This window comes from Solanum stenotomum, chromosome 8, assembly GCF_019186545.1.
Source record: "Solanum stenotomum isolate F172 chromosome 8, ASM1918654v1, whole genome shotgun sequence".
NCBI lineage: Eukaryota > Viridiplantae > Streptophyta > Magnoliopsida > Solanales > Solanaceae > Solanum > Solanum stenotomum.
This window is the reverse complement of record NC_064289.1, coordinates 55,079,623-55,100,868: the sequence shown is the minus strand read 5'-3', so window position 1 is coordinate 55,100,868 and position 21,246 is coordinate 55,079,623. Positions and strand designations below refer to the sequence as shown.

At 31.8% G+C, this 21,246-nt stretch overlaps 1 protein-coding gene and 1 long non-coding RNA gene across 2 annotated transcripts; one reads left to right on the top strand and one right to left on the bottom strand.

The window, feature by feature from the left end:
* The first annotated feature begins 443 nt into the window (after positions 1-443).
* Positions 444-886, top strand: LOC125873256 (uncharacterized). The gene is made up of 2 exons (XR_007447197.1): positions 444-556; positions 651-886. It is a non-coding gene; the product is annotated as an uncharacterized LOC125873256 (long non-coding RNA).
* Positions 887-14,173: 13,287 nt separating this feature from the next.
* Positions 14,174-19,242, bottom strand: LOC125873178 (ran-binding protein 1 homolog a-like). The gene is made up of 4 exons (XM_049554068.1): positions 19,036-19,242; positions 17,998-18,149; positions 17,465-17,590; positions 14,174-14,669 (listed from the first exon to the last, which is right to left on the bottom strand). The coding sequence occupies exons 1-4, from the start codon at positions 19,191-19,193 to the stop codon at positions 14,452-14,454; spliced, it is 654 nt and encodes a 217-aa protein (XP_049410025.1). The 5' UTR covers positions 19,194-19,242; the 3' UTR covers positions 14,174-14,451.
* Between the last annotated feature and the right edge of the window lie 2,004 nt (positions 19,243-21,246).

The window sequence follows — 21,246 nt, the reverse complement described above, 5'->3', positions numbered from 1 at the left end:
AACATAGACCTTAAACTCGTATTCCAAAGTTGAGAAATGTCATCTTGATTAATCATTAATTCAACAAGTATTTAACTATACACAATATCGGTTCACCTATTTCTGTAGTGTCATGGGTATTGATATCAAAATACAATACATGATATCGAAGAAAAAACTTACGTCACATTCTTCAAGATAATATTTCAATATGCATCATCTATATGTGTGTGATTTTGATGTGATCAACTACGCTTTTTTTAATAAAGACTACCTTATACATATTGGTGGGACTCAAGTACATCAAATTCAATTACGAAGAAAAAAACGGTGGGACTAAAATTTCAAAGACCCGATTCATCCATTAAGAACCGAGAAATTGGGCCTATTGACTGGATCCAATTTGAATTACATTTTAGGCCCATCAGTGATCCACATATCTCGCGTTTTAGGGTTTGCTTTATAATTGATCTAAACCCCTAAATTCATCTTCTTTCATCACTGCCGCATTAGATATATTCTCTCCGAGAAGTGAAGAAAGCTCTCCGATCATCACCAATTCAGAATGAGAGCTAAGGTAAAAATGAATTCTGTAGCATGAAATTTCTCCATTTTCACTAATTCCGTAAGTTTTTTATGCTTAATTTTGTCATTTTTTTGGTTTTATCCAGTGGAAGAAGAAGCGTATGAGGAGGTTGAAGAGGAAGCGTCGAAAGATGAGACAGAGATCGAAGTAGAACTACATTCAGCAGTTCTCAACGGTCTATCTTTGCTTATCGTCTTCTCTAGGCTTATGCTGTTTCAGTTTTAGTTTGAAATTTCAGTCACATTTGAGTTGTGATTTTGTTCTGATTACACCGAATTCAAAATTTAGTATCCGATTTTGGCTATGGATTTATGCTTCGTATCTTTTTGCTCTATTTTATTTATACATCATTCCTCTTTATATAGTACTTCGTTTTGAATTGTCTGCATTTATAAATTTGTGAAAATATGCTTTAATTGGGCTGAACGTTACGCACTCTTATCTTCCTTAGACTCCACTTGTGAGATTACACTCGGTATGTTGTGTATCTAATTGTGAAATTCGCTCATGAGTTATTTAATTATAGCGTTATTTAGTGTTCATATCATGTGACAATCATTTGCCGCTTTGGATAAAAGCTAAATTGATATTGGATTATCATGGAATGCACACATTGCTTAGGGTGTTCGATCCCAAGTGAAAACTTGTTTGAAGTTCCTATTGGAGATGATACAAAACTTAGATGATAGTATTTGAAGTTTGAATTGAAGTTTTAGTGAAGAGTTTTTCACGTAATCATTTTCATGCCGTGTGAGTTTGAATCATGAATTTGTTGTTTGGTGCTTAGCAGCTGAATCCCTAGACCTGTTCTGATGTGGTTGTAAGTTCAAGCAGCAGACATACTTAAATGGAGCAATATGGGCAGTGAGTATTTATGTAGTTGACTTCAAATATGCTTGTGAGCCGATTGGGGTGTAGTGGTATTGAAGTACAAATTCAAGAAATGTTTTGAAACTAGACTTTAGTTTTTTACCAGGTTGGAAATGAGATTTACTCTTCCAGTGTTAGCCTAGTAGGCACTTTTGTGATGCACTTATTGGCAATCAATGGACATTTAGTTGAGTGTCGTGAATGTAATGTCTTGTATAGATGGCATGACATTGTGATGATACCCTTTGCTTTTGTATGGTAATTGGTGGGTTTTGAAAGTTCACTTTGCCCTTCAATTTTACTGCACACCTATGATGCACTTTTTGGCTATGAATGTACGTATAGTCAAGTGTTGTGAATGTGATGATGTGTTGTTCTAGACAAACATGTAGCTGCATGCTATGTGATGGTCTAGATCATCTAGAAGGGTGAAAGTTTGATTGTTTCCCTGGTATACCTTTGGTATGGTAATGGGAGGGCTTAGAAATTTACTTTGTACTTCAGCTGTGCTGCACGAGAGCTATTTTTGATGTCCTCGGGTGACCATTTAATTAACAGAGTTGAGCAAAAGGTTGTATTCTCTGGTTCTTGCATTTGGAAGTTGTTGCATTGCATTATGTTTGTGTATTCCCAAGCAGACAAATCAAGTTATTCCTGTTTGCTACTAAGCTAGTTCTTTATTTTTATTTTTATTGGCATAATTAAGGTCTCATTTTAGGAGTTAGCACTTTGGTTTAGTTGTAAATGAGTGCAACATGTGATGTTGACAAAAGGTTGTTATCTAAGGGGTCACTCATTATTGATCGAGTTTTGAACCTTAGACCATTGGCTTCTAGTTAGGTATTATTTCTCATATTTTATCCTCTATCTCGCTAACTTATGTGGACATGTGAGTTAGTTCTTAGACATGTTAATTATGATATGTTTCTCTGCCTTATATTCCTTGTTTGCAAATGCAAACGTTTCATGACATTACCAGAGTTGCACAAACAATAGTATATAACCTAGTGTTCGGAATTCTTGAGTAAATCTATGTGATTTCATATAACAGAAGGGGCCATATGTAATGTCTTTAGTTCTTTGATTCACTCTTAGGAAAGCTTGCACAATTCAGATCCCTAATTAGACATTTCTTTGAACTCCCTTGATCTTACTATTAGTTATTGACTCGACACAAGATTTTGCAATATTTCAAAACTGTCACTAAAACAAATGACTGTTTAAATAGAATAATACAACTTGTGTGAACTTTATGTCAATTAAGTGGGGACCTAATATTGGTGACAGTATCATTAAATATTTACAGGAACTGTATCATTATATTTTGTGAGGGGAAAATAGTGATTTTGGGCTTTTGAGTTATTGCTTAATTTCATTTTTAGTCCTTGTGTTAGTTGATTTAGTAGAGTACTTATTTAGAAAAAAAGGTCAGAAAATGAGAACCCCAGTCAAACAAATTAATGCTTCTTCCAAACAATCTTCTTAATATTTATGGAGTAATATTTTATTGGTATTTTCTCATTAAAAATGGAGTTATTTTATTTAGATTTCTTAATATTCTCCATAATAAGTTTAGACGAAGAAGAAGAAGATTTCTTGTAATTATATTATATACGGATTTCTAGTTTATCTCTCATTTTTTAAGTGTAATATAAATGAGATTCTGTTAAGTTTGTTTTTTATTTTTTTATTTTTATCATAGCTTTCGTAACCTTCCGGAATACAATTTGTTTAATGGAAGGTTAAATATACTAAGTCAAACAACATAAAAACTAAAAATGGAATTAAGCAACAAAAATTACAATTTTTCTCTTATTTCTCGAGTAAAAATATAACAAATATTAAGAAGATAAAATCTAGATTATATATTTTGATTTTTTAGTTGTTTCAACTTGAGAAAAATGATACTCTTATACTCGTTTAACATTTGATAAGAAGAAAATGGTCGTACAAATAGTTGAGGATAGAAAAAATGTTCTAAAAATTCATAAATTTCGATCCGTTTGAACCTATACTCCAAAATTAGTTTATGCGTATAAGATTGTTCAAGTCTATATAAGTAAATTGTCCGTTTATTTTTCAATTAATGTGGGATTTTAATCTACTTTAATACTGTTTTCATGGGTGGACCAATTGGAGTGTGTATTGTAAGCCCAAATGGTAATGAACCTGACTACAAAGATATAATACTTGAGTTTAACTCAATCTCAAAAATTAGTTCATGATGGGTAGATTGTTCAAGTCTATATAAGTAAATTGCCCGTTCATTTTTCAATTAATGTGGAATTTTAATCTACTTTAATACCGTTTTCATGGGTTGGACAATTGGAGTGGGTACTATAAGCCCAAATGGTAATGAATCTGACTACAAAGATATAATACCTGAGTTTAACTCAATCTCAAAAATTAGTTCATGATGGATAAATTGATCAAGTTTATATAAGCAGACTGTCAATCAATTCCCTAGTCAATGTGCCACTTTAACTCACTTGAACATCTTATGAAATTGTCACATGTCTAAAATAATATTTGTATTACAAAGCTAAATATCTAAGTTATCTCCTAATGACTTGACTTACTTTTGAACATATATTTTGGATCAAATTTGAAAATTATCTGTAACGATCTGTTTCCGTTGTTATAGAAAAGCTAATGGGGAAAAAGTTGGAGCCAGAAAACTTTTAAGTAGTAATTTTGGATTTCCCAACCTAGTCCAGATTTGGATGAAATTAGAGTCGTTAAGGTGTAGGGAAATCTGGTAACAATCGGGTGACTTATTTATGATTTTGATTACATGAGTGGTTAGATAAGTCGTTAAGAAATCCGTACGACTTTACGGAATTGAATTCGGGTGAGTAGAACTCCTGGAATCGATCTTAGCGTGAACGATATTTTCTGAGCGTTGTTGGTTAAATGTGTGTTGTGAAATGGGGGTCTTGGAATTATTAAAATAGCTCACTGGTTCCGTGCAAGCCGCTGGGGCGGGATTTTTGCCGCCAGGGCGGGGACGCTGTAGCGGGGTGAGGACCGCTGCGGTGGGTCCGACGTGACTTAAGATCGTAAATAAACCCCAAAATGTCTTTATTTTGCACTTTTTGATTTTTAAAGCTAAGGAACGAACCCCATGTGATTCTTGACAGTTTTCCACTATTCTTGAGGCTAAAGGTAAGATTTTAACTCCCTGAATCCGTTTTTCGATCCCTAAAGCCTAATCTAATGGGTCTTTATCGATGGGAGAGGGTTTTGATCTAGAATCTATGGTGGAAACAACCCTATTTTGGGTACTTGGGATCATGGGTATGATCTAGGGTCCATAAAATTATTAGTAATTCGGGTAATTAGTGATGTTTATTGATTCCTGTGTTATTATGATTGTTTGTAGACCAAGAACAATTAGAACAAATCCGAAAAGGGAAAAATCAAGTTTCTTAGGGTTTCAAGCTTGTTTCGAGGTAAGTGATGGTTGTGATTTCATGTTGGTGTGATATATGTTTGTAATTGCTCATTATAATGCATGTATGTATACGAATGTTGCATTATTGATCACCCTAATCGTAAATGAGGATAATTGAATAATTGTATGCCATGAATCACCTCTTGTTGTATGATTGTGATAATATACACTGTGATTGTGATGGTGGTTTGTTGAATGGATCGGGTGTTGCGTTCCGACACACTAACTTGGATCGGTTGTCACGTTCCGGCATAAACATGGGATCGGTTACCACGTTTCGGCATAAACATGGAATCGGTTGCTACATTTCGGCATAAACATTGGATCGGGTATCACGTTCTGGTATGCTAACAGTTTGGGTGTGGGTTCCATGAGAAGACTATTGAATTGAGTTCTGTGTGAGGACAATTGAATTGTGTTATGTATCTACTTGCGATGATTACGTTCATATCTAATGATGATTGATATTGGAAGACTGTATGTTGTTCTAAATTGATAACCAATGTGTATTATTGAGAATGTGAGATGCTACATTGATCCTGAAAAGATGACTAATATTGTATATGTTTGGTACATGCATGTTTTATAATGTTGTGGTTATTTGCATGTGTTTCACTTATTGGGATAGCCACGTGATCCTACCAGTACACTGTGGTTGTGTACTGATACTGCACTTGCTTGTTCTTTGTTGAGTACATGGCATCTTTAGCCGGCTAGTGATAGACCTCAGCTAAGTGACTATTGAGCGTGACCGAATTCAAGGGTGAACCAGTTCTTTCAGGTTGTCATGGATCTCTCTTGTTTAAGTCCACTCTTTTCGAACTCATGCTATTTGTTTAAGGTGTTGTTTAGTTTCGGGGTTGTACCCCGTGTTCTTAGACTTGTCATTAGTAGAGTTTTGATACAATGACTTTCAGGTTCTAGGGGTTGTTCTTTCGCATTAGTTTGGTTAGTTGTTTGTTAAAACCTTGGAGTTTATGGGGACTCCATTTTTCTTGTCATTTAAATCTCTTCCGTATCTTTAAATGTCTTAGTTTTCATAAAATTTGTTAGTTTGGGTTGTAGTAATGGTTCTCCCACCGGAGGGTTAGTGTGGATGTCAATCACGATGGTCTGGATCGCGACATTATCTTTATATATATTTGATCCTCAAATATCTTCAAATTTCTAAAACCTGATTTAGATCATCTTTTGAGACTTCCACTTATAAAAGTCAAAAAAAGTAACCAAATAAAATGTATATGCAAACGCAATTTCAAAATATTAAATTTTCAACTATCAAATTACAATAGATGATCAACTATGTATGCACCTCAAATTATATTCTACCATTGAATGGCCTAAGAAACTCTTTTGTTTTTTTTTTCCTTTAGTTGCCCGTTGAAGGTATTAATTACTCCCTCCATTCAACAATAGTTATTCACTATATTATTTTGGGATGTTCAACAGTATTTGTTCACTTTATGAAATTAATGAATAATTTTACACTTAATTTCTGATTTACCCTTATCATTAATTATAGTCATTTGCCTGTTACTTTTTTTAAGACAATGTATTTATTATATTCAAACGGTAATATAGTAAAATTATCCTTCTATTTATAATTTTTAAAAGGTGTACAAAATCAGTACCCAGTAGTGAACAACTAAGGAGTAGTCATTTAAAATTCATGACGATATAGACGTTAAACTCGTTACTAACGCAAGAGTTGATAGATTTCATCTTGATCAATCATTAATTTAACATTCATTTAATCATACCTAATATCCTTTTACCTATTCCCATAGGCTATGTATATTGATATCAAAGTACAACAAACAACTTGCTAATTATTATGATGGTTTTATATCGAAAAAACGACTTACGTCACATTCTTCAAGATAATATCTCAATGACAAATTATGATAATTTTAAGCAATAGAAATTATAATTACTCTTTATTCAGTAAAGACCACCTTATATATTGGTCATCAACCGAGTTATTAATGTCCTAATTAATGATCCTACAATAAAAGATAATTTTTTTAGATTAAGTTATAAGAGATGTAATTCTCTGTTTATCATAATTTTGTCACGAAGCCAAAACTTAATTAAAGATTTTATCATATTTTCCAGCGATCGATACATAGAAATGAATTCGGAGCTAAAAAGGCTATTTTTTTCTTTTAAAACATATAAAAGGCCTCTAATTTTTTTTAGTACCAAACCGGACAAATTGCCGCCCTATCAACGATATCCTTGCTCATTTTTAACCTCCATTAATGCCGTAAAAGAAAACATTGCTCAAGGAAATTGCTGTCCGGACAACGATTTCTTAGAAAAAAAAATAAAAAAAATTGTTGTCCGAACAACAATTTTATCAAGGATTTTAAAAAAAAATTATAATCAATGTAGGGGAAGTGATTTCAAAAAAAGAATTTCTTGGAGAAAAAAAATCGTTGTTGGAACAGCGATTTGATCATAATTTTTTTATAATAATCGCTGCTCACTAAAAAAAAAAACATTTTTTAAAAATTGTAATTATGGCCTACAGTTCAAGTTCACATGCCATATAAAAACAAAACTTACAAGTCACATGCATTGCCTTAAAAAAAGAAAGTTCACATGTTGAATATAAACTCCTTATTTATATTCAACATTGTTGAAGTATCTCACTTCAAATTTTTTCAATACTAATTTTTTTTCAAAGTTTTCAATTCGTGAGGTAAAGTTTGATTTATTTTATATTTTAAAGTTTAAAGTTAGCTATTAATTATTATTGTTTTGTGAAAATATTCTTCTTGAAGTAATTATATTAATATTAACAATTATTTTGATATTTTGTTATAGATATGCATCCTTCAAATATGTACGTACATCCTGATACAATGGAGTATGTTGTATTAAAAATTTAAGTTGATCATTTTTCTGAAGGAATTTGAAATGGTAACTTAAGATGAGAAAAAGATGCTTATTTACGCGTCGCGATAATATTGAATTTTGGCAACATATAAAATATCGTCCATTACATCCTTGCATTCGTTAGTATTTTGAAAATTATAAGTTTAAAGGAATTATTGATGTAGGATACGTGTCGTATTACTCCAGACTAATTTATGCTTTAATTGAAAGGTGGCGTCCAGAAAGACATACCTTTCACCTGCTAACTGGCGAGACTACCATAACTTTGCAAGATGTAGAAATTTTATTTGGAATGGTGATAGATGGTAATACTATAATTTTAAATTGTGCTAATACTTTAGGAGTTTAGGGTAGACAAGAAATAATTTATGAATTAACGGAATGGTTACCTGATAATTGATTATTTTTCTAGTGTTAGTAGACTATTAATATCTAAATTAATCGAGGATATTGAGAGTTTAAATGATATTACTGATCATTCAACTGAGCATAAGGTGCAACAAAGGTTTAAATTATATCTATTATGATTTTGTGGTGGGTCAATATTTCCAGATAAATCTAATAATAAGGTTAATTTGGACTTTTTGATTGACATGAGAAATTTAAACATAGTGTCAACACAAACATGGGGAGCAACCACATTATTTTATTTGTATAATTCTTGACATGATAAATCCAATAATGTGGTTGCTCCCTATGCTTGTGTTGACATTACGTTTAAACTTCTCATGTCAATAAAAAAGTTCAAATTAAACTTATTATTAGATTTACCTGGAAATAATGACCCACGACATAACCATAATAGATATAATCTAAACCTCTGTTACACCCGATGATGAGTTGAATGATTAGTAATATCATTTAAACCCTCAATATACTCAATTAATTTAGATATTAACAGTATACTAACACCAGAAAAATAAGCATTATCGGGTAACCATCCGTTAATTCAAACATCATTTCTTGTCTATCCAAAACTTCTAAAGTATTAGCGCAATTTAAAATTATAGAACTACCATCTATCACCATTCCGAACAAAATTTCAACATCTTGCGAAGTTGTGGTAGCCTCGCCAGTTCGCATGTGAAAGTTATGTGTTTATGGATGCCACCTTTCAATTAAAGCAGAAATTAGTCTGGAGTAATACGACACATATCCTACATCAATAATTCTTTTAAATTCATAATTTTCAAAATACTGACGAATGCGAGGATGTAATGATATTTTATATGTTGCCAAAATTCAACATTATCGCGACGCGTATATAAGCAGTTTTTCTCTCCTCTTTAGCTATCATTCCAAATTCCTTCAGAACAATGATCAACTTGAATTTTTAATATCATATTTCATTGTACCAGGATGTATGTACATATTTGAAGAATGCATATCTATAATAAAATATCAAAATAATTGTTAATGTCAATATAATTATTTAAAGAAGAATATTTTCACGACACAATAATAATTAATAACAAAATCTTAAACTTTAATATAAAATAAATCTAACTTTACCTCACAAATTGAAGACTTTGAAAAAAAAAGTATTGAAAATGTTTGAAGTGAGATACTTCAACAATGTTGAATATAAATAAGGAGTTTATATTCAACATGTGAATTTTTTTTTTTTACAGCAATGCATGTGACTTGTAAGATTTGCTTTTATATAGAATGCGAATTTGAAGTGCAGGCCACAATTTCAATTAAAAAAAATGTTTTTTTAAGAAATTGTTTCTTATTAAAAAAAAATATTTTTATTGGGTAAATCGTTGCCCCTGCAACGGTTTTAATTTTTTTTAAAAATCCCATGATAAAATCGTTGCCCGGGTAGCAATTTTAATTAATTATTTTTGAAGAAATCGCTGCCCGGAAATTTTTTTAACGGCGTCAACCAGGGTTAAAAATGAACAAGGATTTGCTGTTGGGGAAGCGATTTGTCCGTTTTGGTAGGAAAAAAAAATTAGTGACCCTTTATGTATTTTGAAAAAAAAAATAACTTTTTTAACTTCGAATTCACATAAAAACTATAATAAAAGATTAACCCTTTATATATATAAACGCACGTTCACAAAATATGTTCAAATCATCACATGTGAGATCGAGTCTTAGAAAAATATCAATCATATCCCTAACAAAGTTCCACTTGCACTAGAGTCAATCACTCATGTACTTTATTTTTGTATTTGGTCAAACTCTTTTACACTAAGACCTTAATAATGTGCTTTCCAAATAAGTTTGAACAATTCATAGATATATTTCTACAAATTTTTATATTAGTGCTAGGGCATAAAGATTTTGAATAGGACTAGCCATAAAATTGTCAAACCAATGTTTATTATCTATACGAAGTTTTTTCTTCTATAACTTTTATATGACCAATTGATATAGGTTGATTGGTTATCTTTTTCTTGAACCTAAGGTCTATATATAAATAGTACTCCATGAAGATAGAAATAAGATATATGTATATGTTATTCTTCTCAAATTATATATAGGATAATACATGTTGTTGTTGTTGTTGTTGTTGTTGTTGTTGTTGTTATTATTATTATTATTATTATTATTATTATATATACATTTTTATTTTATATATATACATTTTTTCTTTCAAGTTAAGATGACAATTTTAACTTCAATAAAGAATTAGTGAGTAAATCAATCACATCATTATTTTCAAGATTGATTGTTGTGAGGTGGAAATCTATTAATCATAAAATACATATCACCGCTTGTCATTTTCACTCATGTAATAGTGTGGTTAATATTGGTTTAAAATACATATANGATGTTGTTGTTGTTGTTGTTGTTGTTGTTGTTGTTATTATTATTATTATTATTATTATTATTATATATACATTTTTATTTTATATATATACATTTTTATTTCAAGTTAAGATGACAATTTTAACTTCAATAAAGAATTGGTGAGTAAATCAATCACATCATTATTTTCAAGATTGATTGTTGTGAGGTGGAAATCTATTAATCATAAAATACATATCACCGCTTGTCATTTTCACTCATGTAATAGTGTGGTTAATATTGGTTTAAAATACATATAGTTTGCTTAAGATCATGTAATAGTGTGGTTAATATTGGTTTAAAAAATATATATATTTTGCTTAAGTCAATAAATGGATTACTACTTATAATTTGGAATAAGATAAATTCGTTTGTACATGATTATGATTTCAATATTTATTATTTGAATTTATTACTAGTTTGAGCAATCAAATTTTTTAAACAAAAATTAAAGACCCATTGATTGAATGAAAAATCTGTATAAAGGATCGGCCAAAATGGCATATTCCAAATTAATGAAACAAAACAAAACGGAACAAAAAAAAATGCAAAATAGGAAAGAGAATGAACACAAAAAATCACACAAAGAAACCCATATCATTCAAATACTCTTCTTCCAAAATGAAATGAAGGTGAAATTCATTCAATCAACGAAATAAAATATCCACGGTGAATCCTTGTGTATGCAGAGCCAAGATCTGAGAGGATAAAAGTTTGGATAAATTTTACCTTCCACATTCACCCAAGTCTTGTCATTCACCCAAGTCTCATGAATGTTGTCAAAGAAATTTTAAGAGAAAATTTCTTGAACTTCGTCGACTTCCGAGATCTGAGAAGGCAATCAAACATTATTTATATGTAGACAATTATTTATTGCATACACAAAAAAAATGAGTCTAATTCACTCAATCCTCCATGATGAATCTATGAAGAAGAAGGAATTAGGAAGAAGAAGAAGATATTATTTCTGTTTTCTCTAACCACACTTTACACGTGATTGTCCCATATATACATACGTCACTCATTCTAGAATATTCTCACAACTAACTAATTCTCATTATTGACACCTAATCATTTTACTAACTAATTACAGCTGAAAACAGTTATAACTAACTGCTATAATGAATAACAGAAAACCCTCAAGCTGAAGGGTGGAGAATGTTTAACACTCCCAGCTTGCTTAATAAGTGCAGATGTTGAGCATGACCCAATCCTTTAGTCAATAGATCAGCAAGTTGTTGTTGGGTGTGTATGTATGCAGTTTGAACTAAGCCTGCCTTCACTTTATCCCTAATGAAGTGGCAATCGATCTCAATGTGTTTAATCCTTTCATGAATTATGGGGTTGGCTGCTAGTTGAATAGCAGATTTACTATCACTCAATACTGTGACAGGCATCTGAATAGGTATATCAAGTTCTTTGAATAATCCCACAAGCCAAGTAAACTTCTAGAAACAGTTTGCTGTTTTTTTGATTTCCATCATATTAAAGACACTCCAAACTTCACTATCTAACCAGTAACAGACCTTCTTGTATTAGGGAATGCAGCCCAATCTGAGTCACACCAACATGTTAATGTTGTGGCAGGTTGAGCTTGTAACCAAATGCCTTGACCAACTGTTCCTTTTAGATATCTCACAATCCAATGTGACTTCTTAGGATGTTGCATGAATTGGCTAATTGTCTAGACTGCATATCTAATATCAGGTCTTGTGATAGTGGCATACATCAATTTACCCATTAATCTCTGATAAGCTGAAATGTCTGTTAAAACATCATCTCCCTGTAGCCCAGTAGCTTGATCAATCCTTTTTTCTTATTCGCAATTGCAGCTTCAATCACGACTTCACAAATAAACTAATCATTTTTCTTGTGTCCAATTGTTGGTACAGTTATTTAAATATAATTAGAACGATTCTAATTCTTATTCTTTTGAGTGGTAATTTTTCCTATCTATGGTCTTACATAACTTTCTAACTTCAATGGATAGTTGAAACCTTCTTTGACCTTACTTATATAGGTTTTTTTTNTAAAAGTTTGGATAAATTTTACCTTCCACATTCACCCAAGTCTCATGAATGTTGTCAAAGAAATTTTAAGAGAAAATTTTTTAACTTCATCGACTTCCGAGATATGAGAAGGCAATCAAACGTTATTTATAAGTAGACAATTATTTATTGCATACAAAAAAAAATGATCAATCATTTTTTCTTATTCGCAATTACAGCTTCAATCACGACTTCACAAATAAACTAATCATTTTTCTTGTGTCCAATTGTTGGTACAGTTATGTAAATATAAGTAGAACGATTCTAATTCTTATTCTTTTGAGTGGTAATTTTTCCTATCTATGGTCTTACATAACTTTCTAACTTCAATGGATAGTTGAAACCTTCTTTGACCTTACTTATATAGGTATTTATTTTTTGCTGACTATCTATACAAGAATTTATGTCAAGATAATTGACCCTACTAACTGAATGACCATCAAGAAAAAAACCAAGTGTTTTTGAGTTGTTTTTAAGATTGGGTTTACCCAACATAGGTGAGAAATGGAAATATTTGATGTCCTTCTATAATTTTGGGGAAGTTACATAAATATAAGTAAATGGATAAAATATTTCATGATTTACAGCTATTATTAAATTATATAATCTATAATATATACTCTATATACATGATGTATCTGATGTTATTTCAGAAATAAAAAAAATGTTGCTATGAATAAAAGGTTAGAATAAAGAGTATCCTATATTAGTGATAGCAAAATTACATACATATGAAAACATATCAATTATTTCTTAAAAGAGAAAAATATGAATATATTATTTTATTTAATGCTAAGTATTACAAGTTCTAACAAGAGATTATATTTTCCACTACATAAAAATAGATTTTTACCAAAATCTAACAACAATGTTAAAGTAAAATTCTTCCATAATATCAAAGTTTGAAATTGTCCGAAGATATCAATCTCTCTATAGATTTCATACTTTTTATTATTGTGTTTTTTGTTCTATTTTATTTATACGCTGTTCCTTGTTTTGAATCGACTGTGTTCATATATTTGTGAAAATACGTATTACTAGAGTGTGTTTCTGTTTTTTGAAAATAGAATCTCTACCTCTTCCGCAAGTATACACTGTTGTTGTTTACTTAGTTGCGCGGACTCTTCACTTTTGATATCGCACCCATGTCGGACTCTTCAAAAATGCACTACTTTTGGCGAATCCGATACGCACCCGCTGAAATTTTTGAAAAGCGCGAGCAACATAATAAGTTGTTTATGTATTTGTTAAATTTGCTAATGAATTGTAGTAACTGAAACAGAATGTGTGGTATAGAACATAGATAGTTAACTAATGATAGAATTATGGATGATATGTATTTTAGTATGTTTTTGAACCATTATCAAATATATGCATTGCTTACCTTTTTTTTATTTTTTTAATCCTAAAACAAATGAGTTTGGTCCATCTCATTTTAGTATGTTTTTGGATCATTAGCATTTAGCATTAACTAGCAAGCACCTTCAAAATATCATAACCATGAAATCAACAAAACTGACCCCAACATAAAATACATACTCAGAACTCAGAAGATTGCATAAAGAATAACACCAGCAAGATCTATCGTTACACCCACTTGACAAATATCTCAACCAGAATACAAGACCCAAAGTTTCTGCAAACATTAAAACCAAACACTTTCTGGGTACCGATAACCCCAGCCGAAGAAAAAACCCAGAGAATCCCTTTAACCACTTCTTGCACTTGACCAACAATACAACTAACTTGGTTGGCAAAGAAATGGCATTACAAACCTCAAAACTACAGGCGTATTAACGTGGCTTGCATAACCCTCACACTGTAGCCTTTTCGTCCTTTTTCTCTGCATCCTCGTCTTCAGCTTTCTCCTCCTTACCATCCCCTTCCTTGGTTTTGTCTTCAGCTTTCTCCTCGCTTTTATCTTCAACACTTAACTTTTCAAGCAGTCCGGCAGCAGTAGATCCATCTTCACTTTCCTCTTTCTTTTGTGATTCAGCAACCTCTTGAAACATCTCCATGAAGGATTTGCAATCTAAGAAGAAAAATATAGCAGATGAATGACAGACAAGAAAAAGGTGGGGGGAGGCAATGGTGTGAAATAGATGATATGAAACTTGTTGAACCACCTTCTCCGTAGAAATGTATTGAATTTCTGATCATTAAAAGTTAAATACTGTAACTCCATCTGTCGAAGCAAATTTGCAGCAGATGCATGATACAATCCGCTTAATACAGACCTTTAATGAATTGTACGGACACTCGGTCATAGTACACTCCACGTGCCTTATAATCCAAAACATTTTCAAACCCACCACCCAAAAGCATTCTTGCACAAAAGGTTAAGAAAAGAAAATATTACTCTGACAATATATTATTGACCATGGTCTATCACCACCATAGCCATGGGGATATATTTTGATTCCATCCTTAAGTCCAAGCTCAGTTCTCTCTAGATGATGCCAACAGAGATTTTCAACAAAGAAAATATGACATGCAGATACTCAAGAATCTTAATCAAGCCAAGACTACGTAGCTCAACTTAGCTTAACATTACACATTTGAGTAAAGTTATTTTTGCAATTTCATATTTTAGGACTGAAAACCAAGTGTGTCATAGAAGTTCAACTTATGATATTAGGCAGTTGCGCTAAGTGGCTAAGGACAAGCGACACTAATTAAAATCTACCAGTCTACCACTCCTACCCTTCTCCCAACTTGCGTATATTTTACTTCATTACATTATCAGTAATGCAGCAAAGGCCGAAGCACTATGATTCTAAAAGCACCTTAATTCAACAAAAAGAAAACTGCCAAATAATAGCGTGAATCACAAAGCAAAGCCATTGCACAGGGGAGGGAGTGGGATTATTAATTGCCTAGCGAAGGCTCGAGGTATGGCATTAGCACAAAATGGGATGCTAATTTATATCCTATTGCACAAAATTCAGTAGTGAAATCACTCTAAAATTTGAGTTAGCAGAATATTTAAGAATGAATTCATCAATTCACTCGTTTTAGATATATCTAGAGGTGGCTGAGCAAATTCTTCTACTCCTCAACCTATGAACAATGTTTTCTCCTTCCAAGTTCTAACCCATCTTATCAATCAGGATTTTCAATTTGAATCATAACCACCATTCACAAATCCCACACATACATATACAAAAACAAATAAATTCTAACCCAACCTATCGAGCAGCATTTTCATTTTTGAATCATAACCACCATTCACATATCCCACACATACATATACAAAAACAAGTAAAATATACTAGGGTTCTTTTCCTTTCTTTTCAGACAGTAAGAACAGCAGGCTAATACTCAACAGAAGTTAGGGCTCCGGTCTACAGTGGAAAGAGTGATGATTTCACGATGCTATTGAAACCATACCAATTTCCAGCCTTATTTTTTAGGAAGAAAGGCGGAAAAAGGTCGGATTTTGACTTAAAGAGCAGAGAGGAAAGCAATTATTCTTGTTTCAATATTCAATTTCACTTTGGAAGAAGAGGGGAAATGGTCATGTGAGTTTAGCTTGGTGAACAGCTCTGGTGTTTATTCACCTTACTAACTCACTAGTCCAATATGAAACGCATGTTCTTGTTCTGATTTACCAACTAAATCACATAATGAACATAAAAACATAAAGTTTTATTGAGATAGAAGCAACCTCCTGATTAGCATTAGGCATCTGCAGGGATAGTGTTTGAGTCAGCTAGCATGTACCTCAGCTATCCCACGAAACCAAAACAATTCTAGAGAGGTAAAAGGTAACAAATACTGGAAGTTCCTAGCTATTACATCTAAATAATGGTTAAAATTACTGAATTTGATGCAGGCTCAAAATCTAATTTATGATTCACAATTCTCAGCCATTCAATCTTCCAGATCCGCCATAAGTCAGTGTTAAACAGTAAAAAGAAAAGGATTTATCTACCGGAAAACAATTACAACTGATTCTCTTAAGGTCTACAAACAGTTTCCGTCTGGTAAAATTCCCTCTACCCTTATAATTTCATCAGCGTAGAGACACCCACAGGTTTGTGATATAGGCTTTAGTGGTTTCTAAGCGAACAAGGATCAGACTAACAACAGTTAACATACACCAAGGGGGAAATTAATGTTTGGTTGAAAATTATGACCCGTCAGGATTTGAGAAGTAGTGAGACACATGCAATTCATGGTAACATTTGAAAGCCAACACAATTCACAGGTTTGGTCAACTGAAAAAGTTTTAAAATTTGTTCATTGATACTTCTACCAAAAAGATGTCAATAATATGGGATCTACTTTTTTTATAAGTAGAAAAGATGTCACTAATATGGAATCTTGTCATAAATGATACAGATATATAGAGCTAGAGCTAGAACTTTTACTTGATTTGGGTAAAACTCTAAAACTAAGGAAATAACACAGGCGTTATGCACAGCATAATATCTAAAAAAGAAACAGAATTTATCCACACATAAAATGGCTGATTTTGCAACTACAGAGATAAAGGAAGCTACTGCTTAAACTGGTCCCAAATAAGAAAAAAGGAAGCAACTGCTTATGCAAAGCACCAGCCAGTACTAAACATGGATAAAGGAGAAGGATTGTGGAAGGTTGACTGCCAGCATAAAAAAACATTCAATTCTGATAACTCCTCTAGACAGATAGTGCTAAAGAAAGCTACCTTAATTATGCCACTAACAAGGTAGACAAAGCATTGATGAATGAGAAAATATCAAGCATTTGGCTTTGCTAGTTCACTAGACCTCCATCTAACTAGCAAGAAAACTTGAAAACTAGTAGATAAAGATAGTAATGCAGAGGTGAGAGATTACTCACTCTCGATAGATGCAAATCTGATGCAAAAAAGCTCATCTTTCAGTTCACCATCAGCAAAATCTGGTGCATGCCACACGCAGGACTTCTCATTTCCAGCATGTTCCTGAACCGTCATCGTTGGGAGAACTGGAGATCATACGTCCAAAACATATACTCAGCAAGCAAAAATAAAACCCAAACTTATGAGAAGAGAAACTACATTTCAGACCACCCAAGCAAATAAAAGTATAAAACTGATAACTTAATTACCAATACTTCCTATCGAGATTTAGGACAATAACAATGCCACAAACTAATTAGGTTCTGCTGTACAGATCTTCTATTTTAGTTGAACATGTTTCATTAGAATACTCAGCTAGAGATTATTCCCTAAAATCACAATATCACATATCTCTGCACAAACATACAAATCTCTAGCTCCTTAAACTTAACGTTCTTATTTTACCCTTGACAAAATTCTCTAGCGGGAATTGACATGAAATAATGATATATTAAGAAGAGCCCAAAAATTAATTTGCTTTTGAAATACAGACCAAGGTGGTTGGCGCAGATCTTAAGGGTTTTGGATTGGCGCATAACAAGCCGAACTTTGCCAGTTTCCTTATGCTTCAATAGCTTCACAGTTCCAACGCCTCTCTCTTTCCACTGATTACCATCTTTATCAAACCTATAAAGCTTGGCTTTCCTGCAAATTTTATTCCAAGAAAATCATATCCGAAATCACACAAGAAATTAACTGCATTCATACTCCTACTCAGAACCCACCATCTTTATTTGATGCCGAGAGCATAAAAAACGGAATATAAGAAAATATAGGTCATTAATTAACCCCGGAATTAGATCAATGGACAAGCAATGAACAGATTCACACAGAAAATTAATTGCATTGACACTCATGCTCTGAAACCTCCATCAGAGGGAGAATTTAAACGATAGGGAGAGCACATACAACCACAGATTAAACAATTGGGTTATTTAGCGCATCTTGAGCTTACCACGGACATGACCTTAGATAGGAGGGTGTGGAGGTTGCTTTCCTAGAGGGTAGGATTGGTGGTAGTAATTGGACCTTCTTTCTTACCCGTGATATTAGCACTTTTCTCGTCCTTTCTTGATTCATCGATTTCGATTATTACCTATGTCTTTTGTGCTTCTGTTATCGCATTATTTGTTGGCATTACTTTTTTCTGAGCTGTATGTTGTGTGTTACTCCCGTTTCACATTATTTCATTAATGTTACTGCTCTCATTTCTGTATTCTCTTTTAAAACTGCTTGGAAAATGCTTTATTAAAATCTGAGGGTGAATCGAAAACAGCCTCTCTATATGTACCCTCCTCAAGCCCGATTACACCAGGTATGTTGTTGTTGTTGTTGGGTTATATAACTAAGCATATAGTAATCGGAAAACTAACAGCAGTTACACTTGTAATCTACGGAGTGAACATTATTTGAACAATTGGGTTACAAACTTGAACTGTAACTGAACATTATAGATTTGATCAATTAAACCCTATAACTGGATGAATTCAGAAGTAATAACCAGTAATATGAGAGTAAGAAAGAAAATTACAAATCAATGAGGGGATCTTCATTTTCCTCGCCAGTTGATACAACAACTTCTTCGAGTCTGACAATTGGAGCCACCTGAGCTCCGGTATCTTCATCATCGGCTCCGGCAGCTTCTTCTTCCTCTTCCCGGTGCTCGTGCTTAGGCTCAGTGGTCGCCATTTGTAGTGTAATGAGGTTTGAATTAGAGTGGAAAAATATTGACGAACCAAAGGATGAATTATATACGAGTTTTTTATATAGGGTTTTCATTAACCATAGGACTAATAATTAGTCCAAAATACCAGTGGCTCGTTTGGTAGGATATATAAGAATAATGTCAAATATAATATGCTAACGATGCGGATGTATTGATTATTTGATTTATTTTGGTAGAATAAGATGTATTAATAATGTTGATATTAGTTTTGCATAGATCTTTTTTTTTATATATATATTGTTTGAATTGTGTATAAAAAATAATATGTATTGCATAATTTTATTTTATAAAAAAATATTTATTTATAAAAATACCCTTCATAAATACTATGTAAAGATGTAGAATTTTTTTTTGAAGGATAATTGTGTCTTCGATCGTGCTAATGCATGTTTTGAAATGCCTTACATTACTATAATCATGAATTATTATGTATTAGTTGTACATACCTTAATACAAAATATAGTATATAACTAATGCATAGGTTATACATAGATTGAATACGTATATAAAAAAAATACTAGTAATACATAAAATTAATGTATGCATTATTACAAATTATTAAATTTTTTTATTCTAACGCACTCAATCAAACGACTCATAAATAGTATCAAATTATTATTTTTCTTACCATGATAGCAGCATTTAGACCGACTTACATGTACAATTATTTCACTAAATTTTTGCGCATATGGTTTGACTTTATTTTGGGTGATTTTTCTTTCTTGTCTTCAAACATGTCTTAATTTTTATTCTTGTTATTCATTTAATGAAAAATTTATCGATCAATATTTATGGCCTAATTTTGTTAGGCATAAGTTTAGAAAATTTTGTTTCATCTGATATAAAAAATTAAGTTATATGATATCAATTGTGTGGTATATAATTTGATCCGTCAACATGAGTTATTGTTATAATGTGTGAGTTTCACAAAACTAAGTTTTTGTCTTTCTCAACATGTTTTTTAGTAATTAAATTATGTTTTTTTACGGAATAATTTGTGCTATATTTATCATTTATGTAGAGCGAAAATTATTTGTTACTTCAATGTATGGACATCTTTTGTCACTTGATTGGTATAAGTTCTATAAAAGTGTCGAAAAGTAAAAATTAAAATTCACTCCAAAATAGAAACATTTGTACTAATTACCCTGATTTCACGAGATACATAATATTTGCATTAAAATTTAAACTTTTAAACTCATGATTATTTTACACTTCATCAGTTATTAGGTCACACTTTAAGATATTATTAGACTTATTATTGTTATTATTGTTGTGACTATAATTTAATAAATATAATTTAATTACAAATGTAGAAATCGTATTAAAAGCAAAAGAAATCGAATAGTGGCGAAATCACCTTTACGATGAGTATTAACTGAAACATTTTTTAGAAAAAATATACTATTGGTTGAATTCTCTTAATTTTCTTTTGTTATAAAATAATATAGTGTGGATGTCCACTACACCAAGAAGTTACTACATAACCTCCTCCATTATGAAGATAACCTCCACCTTTATGATCATTATTCTTGTAACATTTCACCTCCATAACCTCCTCCATTATATTCATGTTTAATGTCATGTTTATGACTAACCTTTTGTATGCCTCTATGTTACACTATAAATAGAGGCATAAGTGTTCATATTGTACACACTTGAAGATTTGATGAGCACTTGAAAGAAAGAACGTTATCTTATATTGTTCATCTTGTCTTATATTCTTCTTGTCTTCATCTTTATATTGTTCTTTTGTTCTTAAGTTTTACAACACGTTATCAGCACGAATGTTCTACTATTGCACTTTGCAAGATTGAAGCAAGGTAAATAAAAGAAGGTAAAATAATTGTGTTTATTTTTCTCTCGGGAACAAGGTAAATTATTGTGGAATCTATTTTATATATATATACACTTTCTTTTGTATGTGAAACTTATTTTATATTTCATTTATGATTATGCTCACTGTTTTGATTATTACATAAGCTTTTAAATTTATTTTGTTTTGTGTGTGAAATA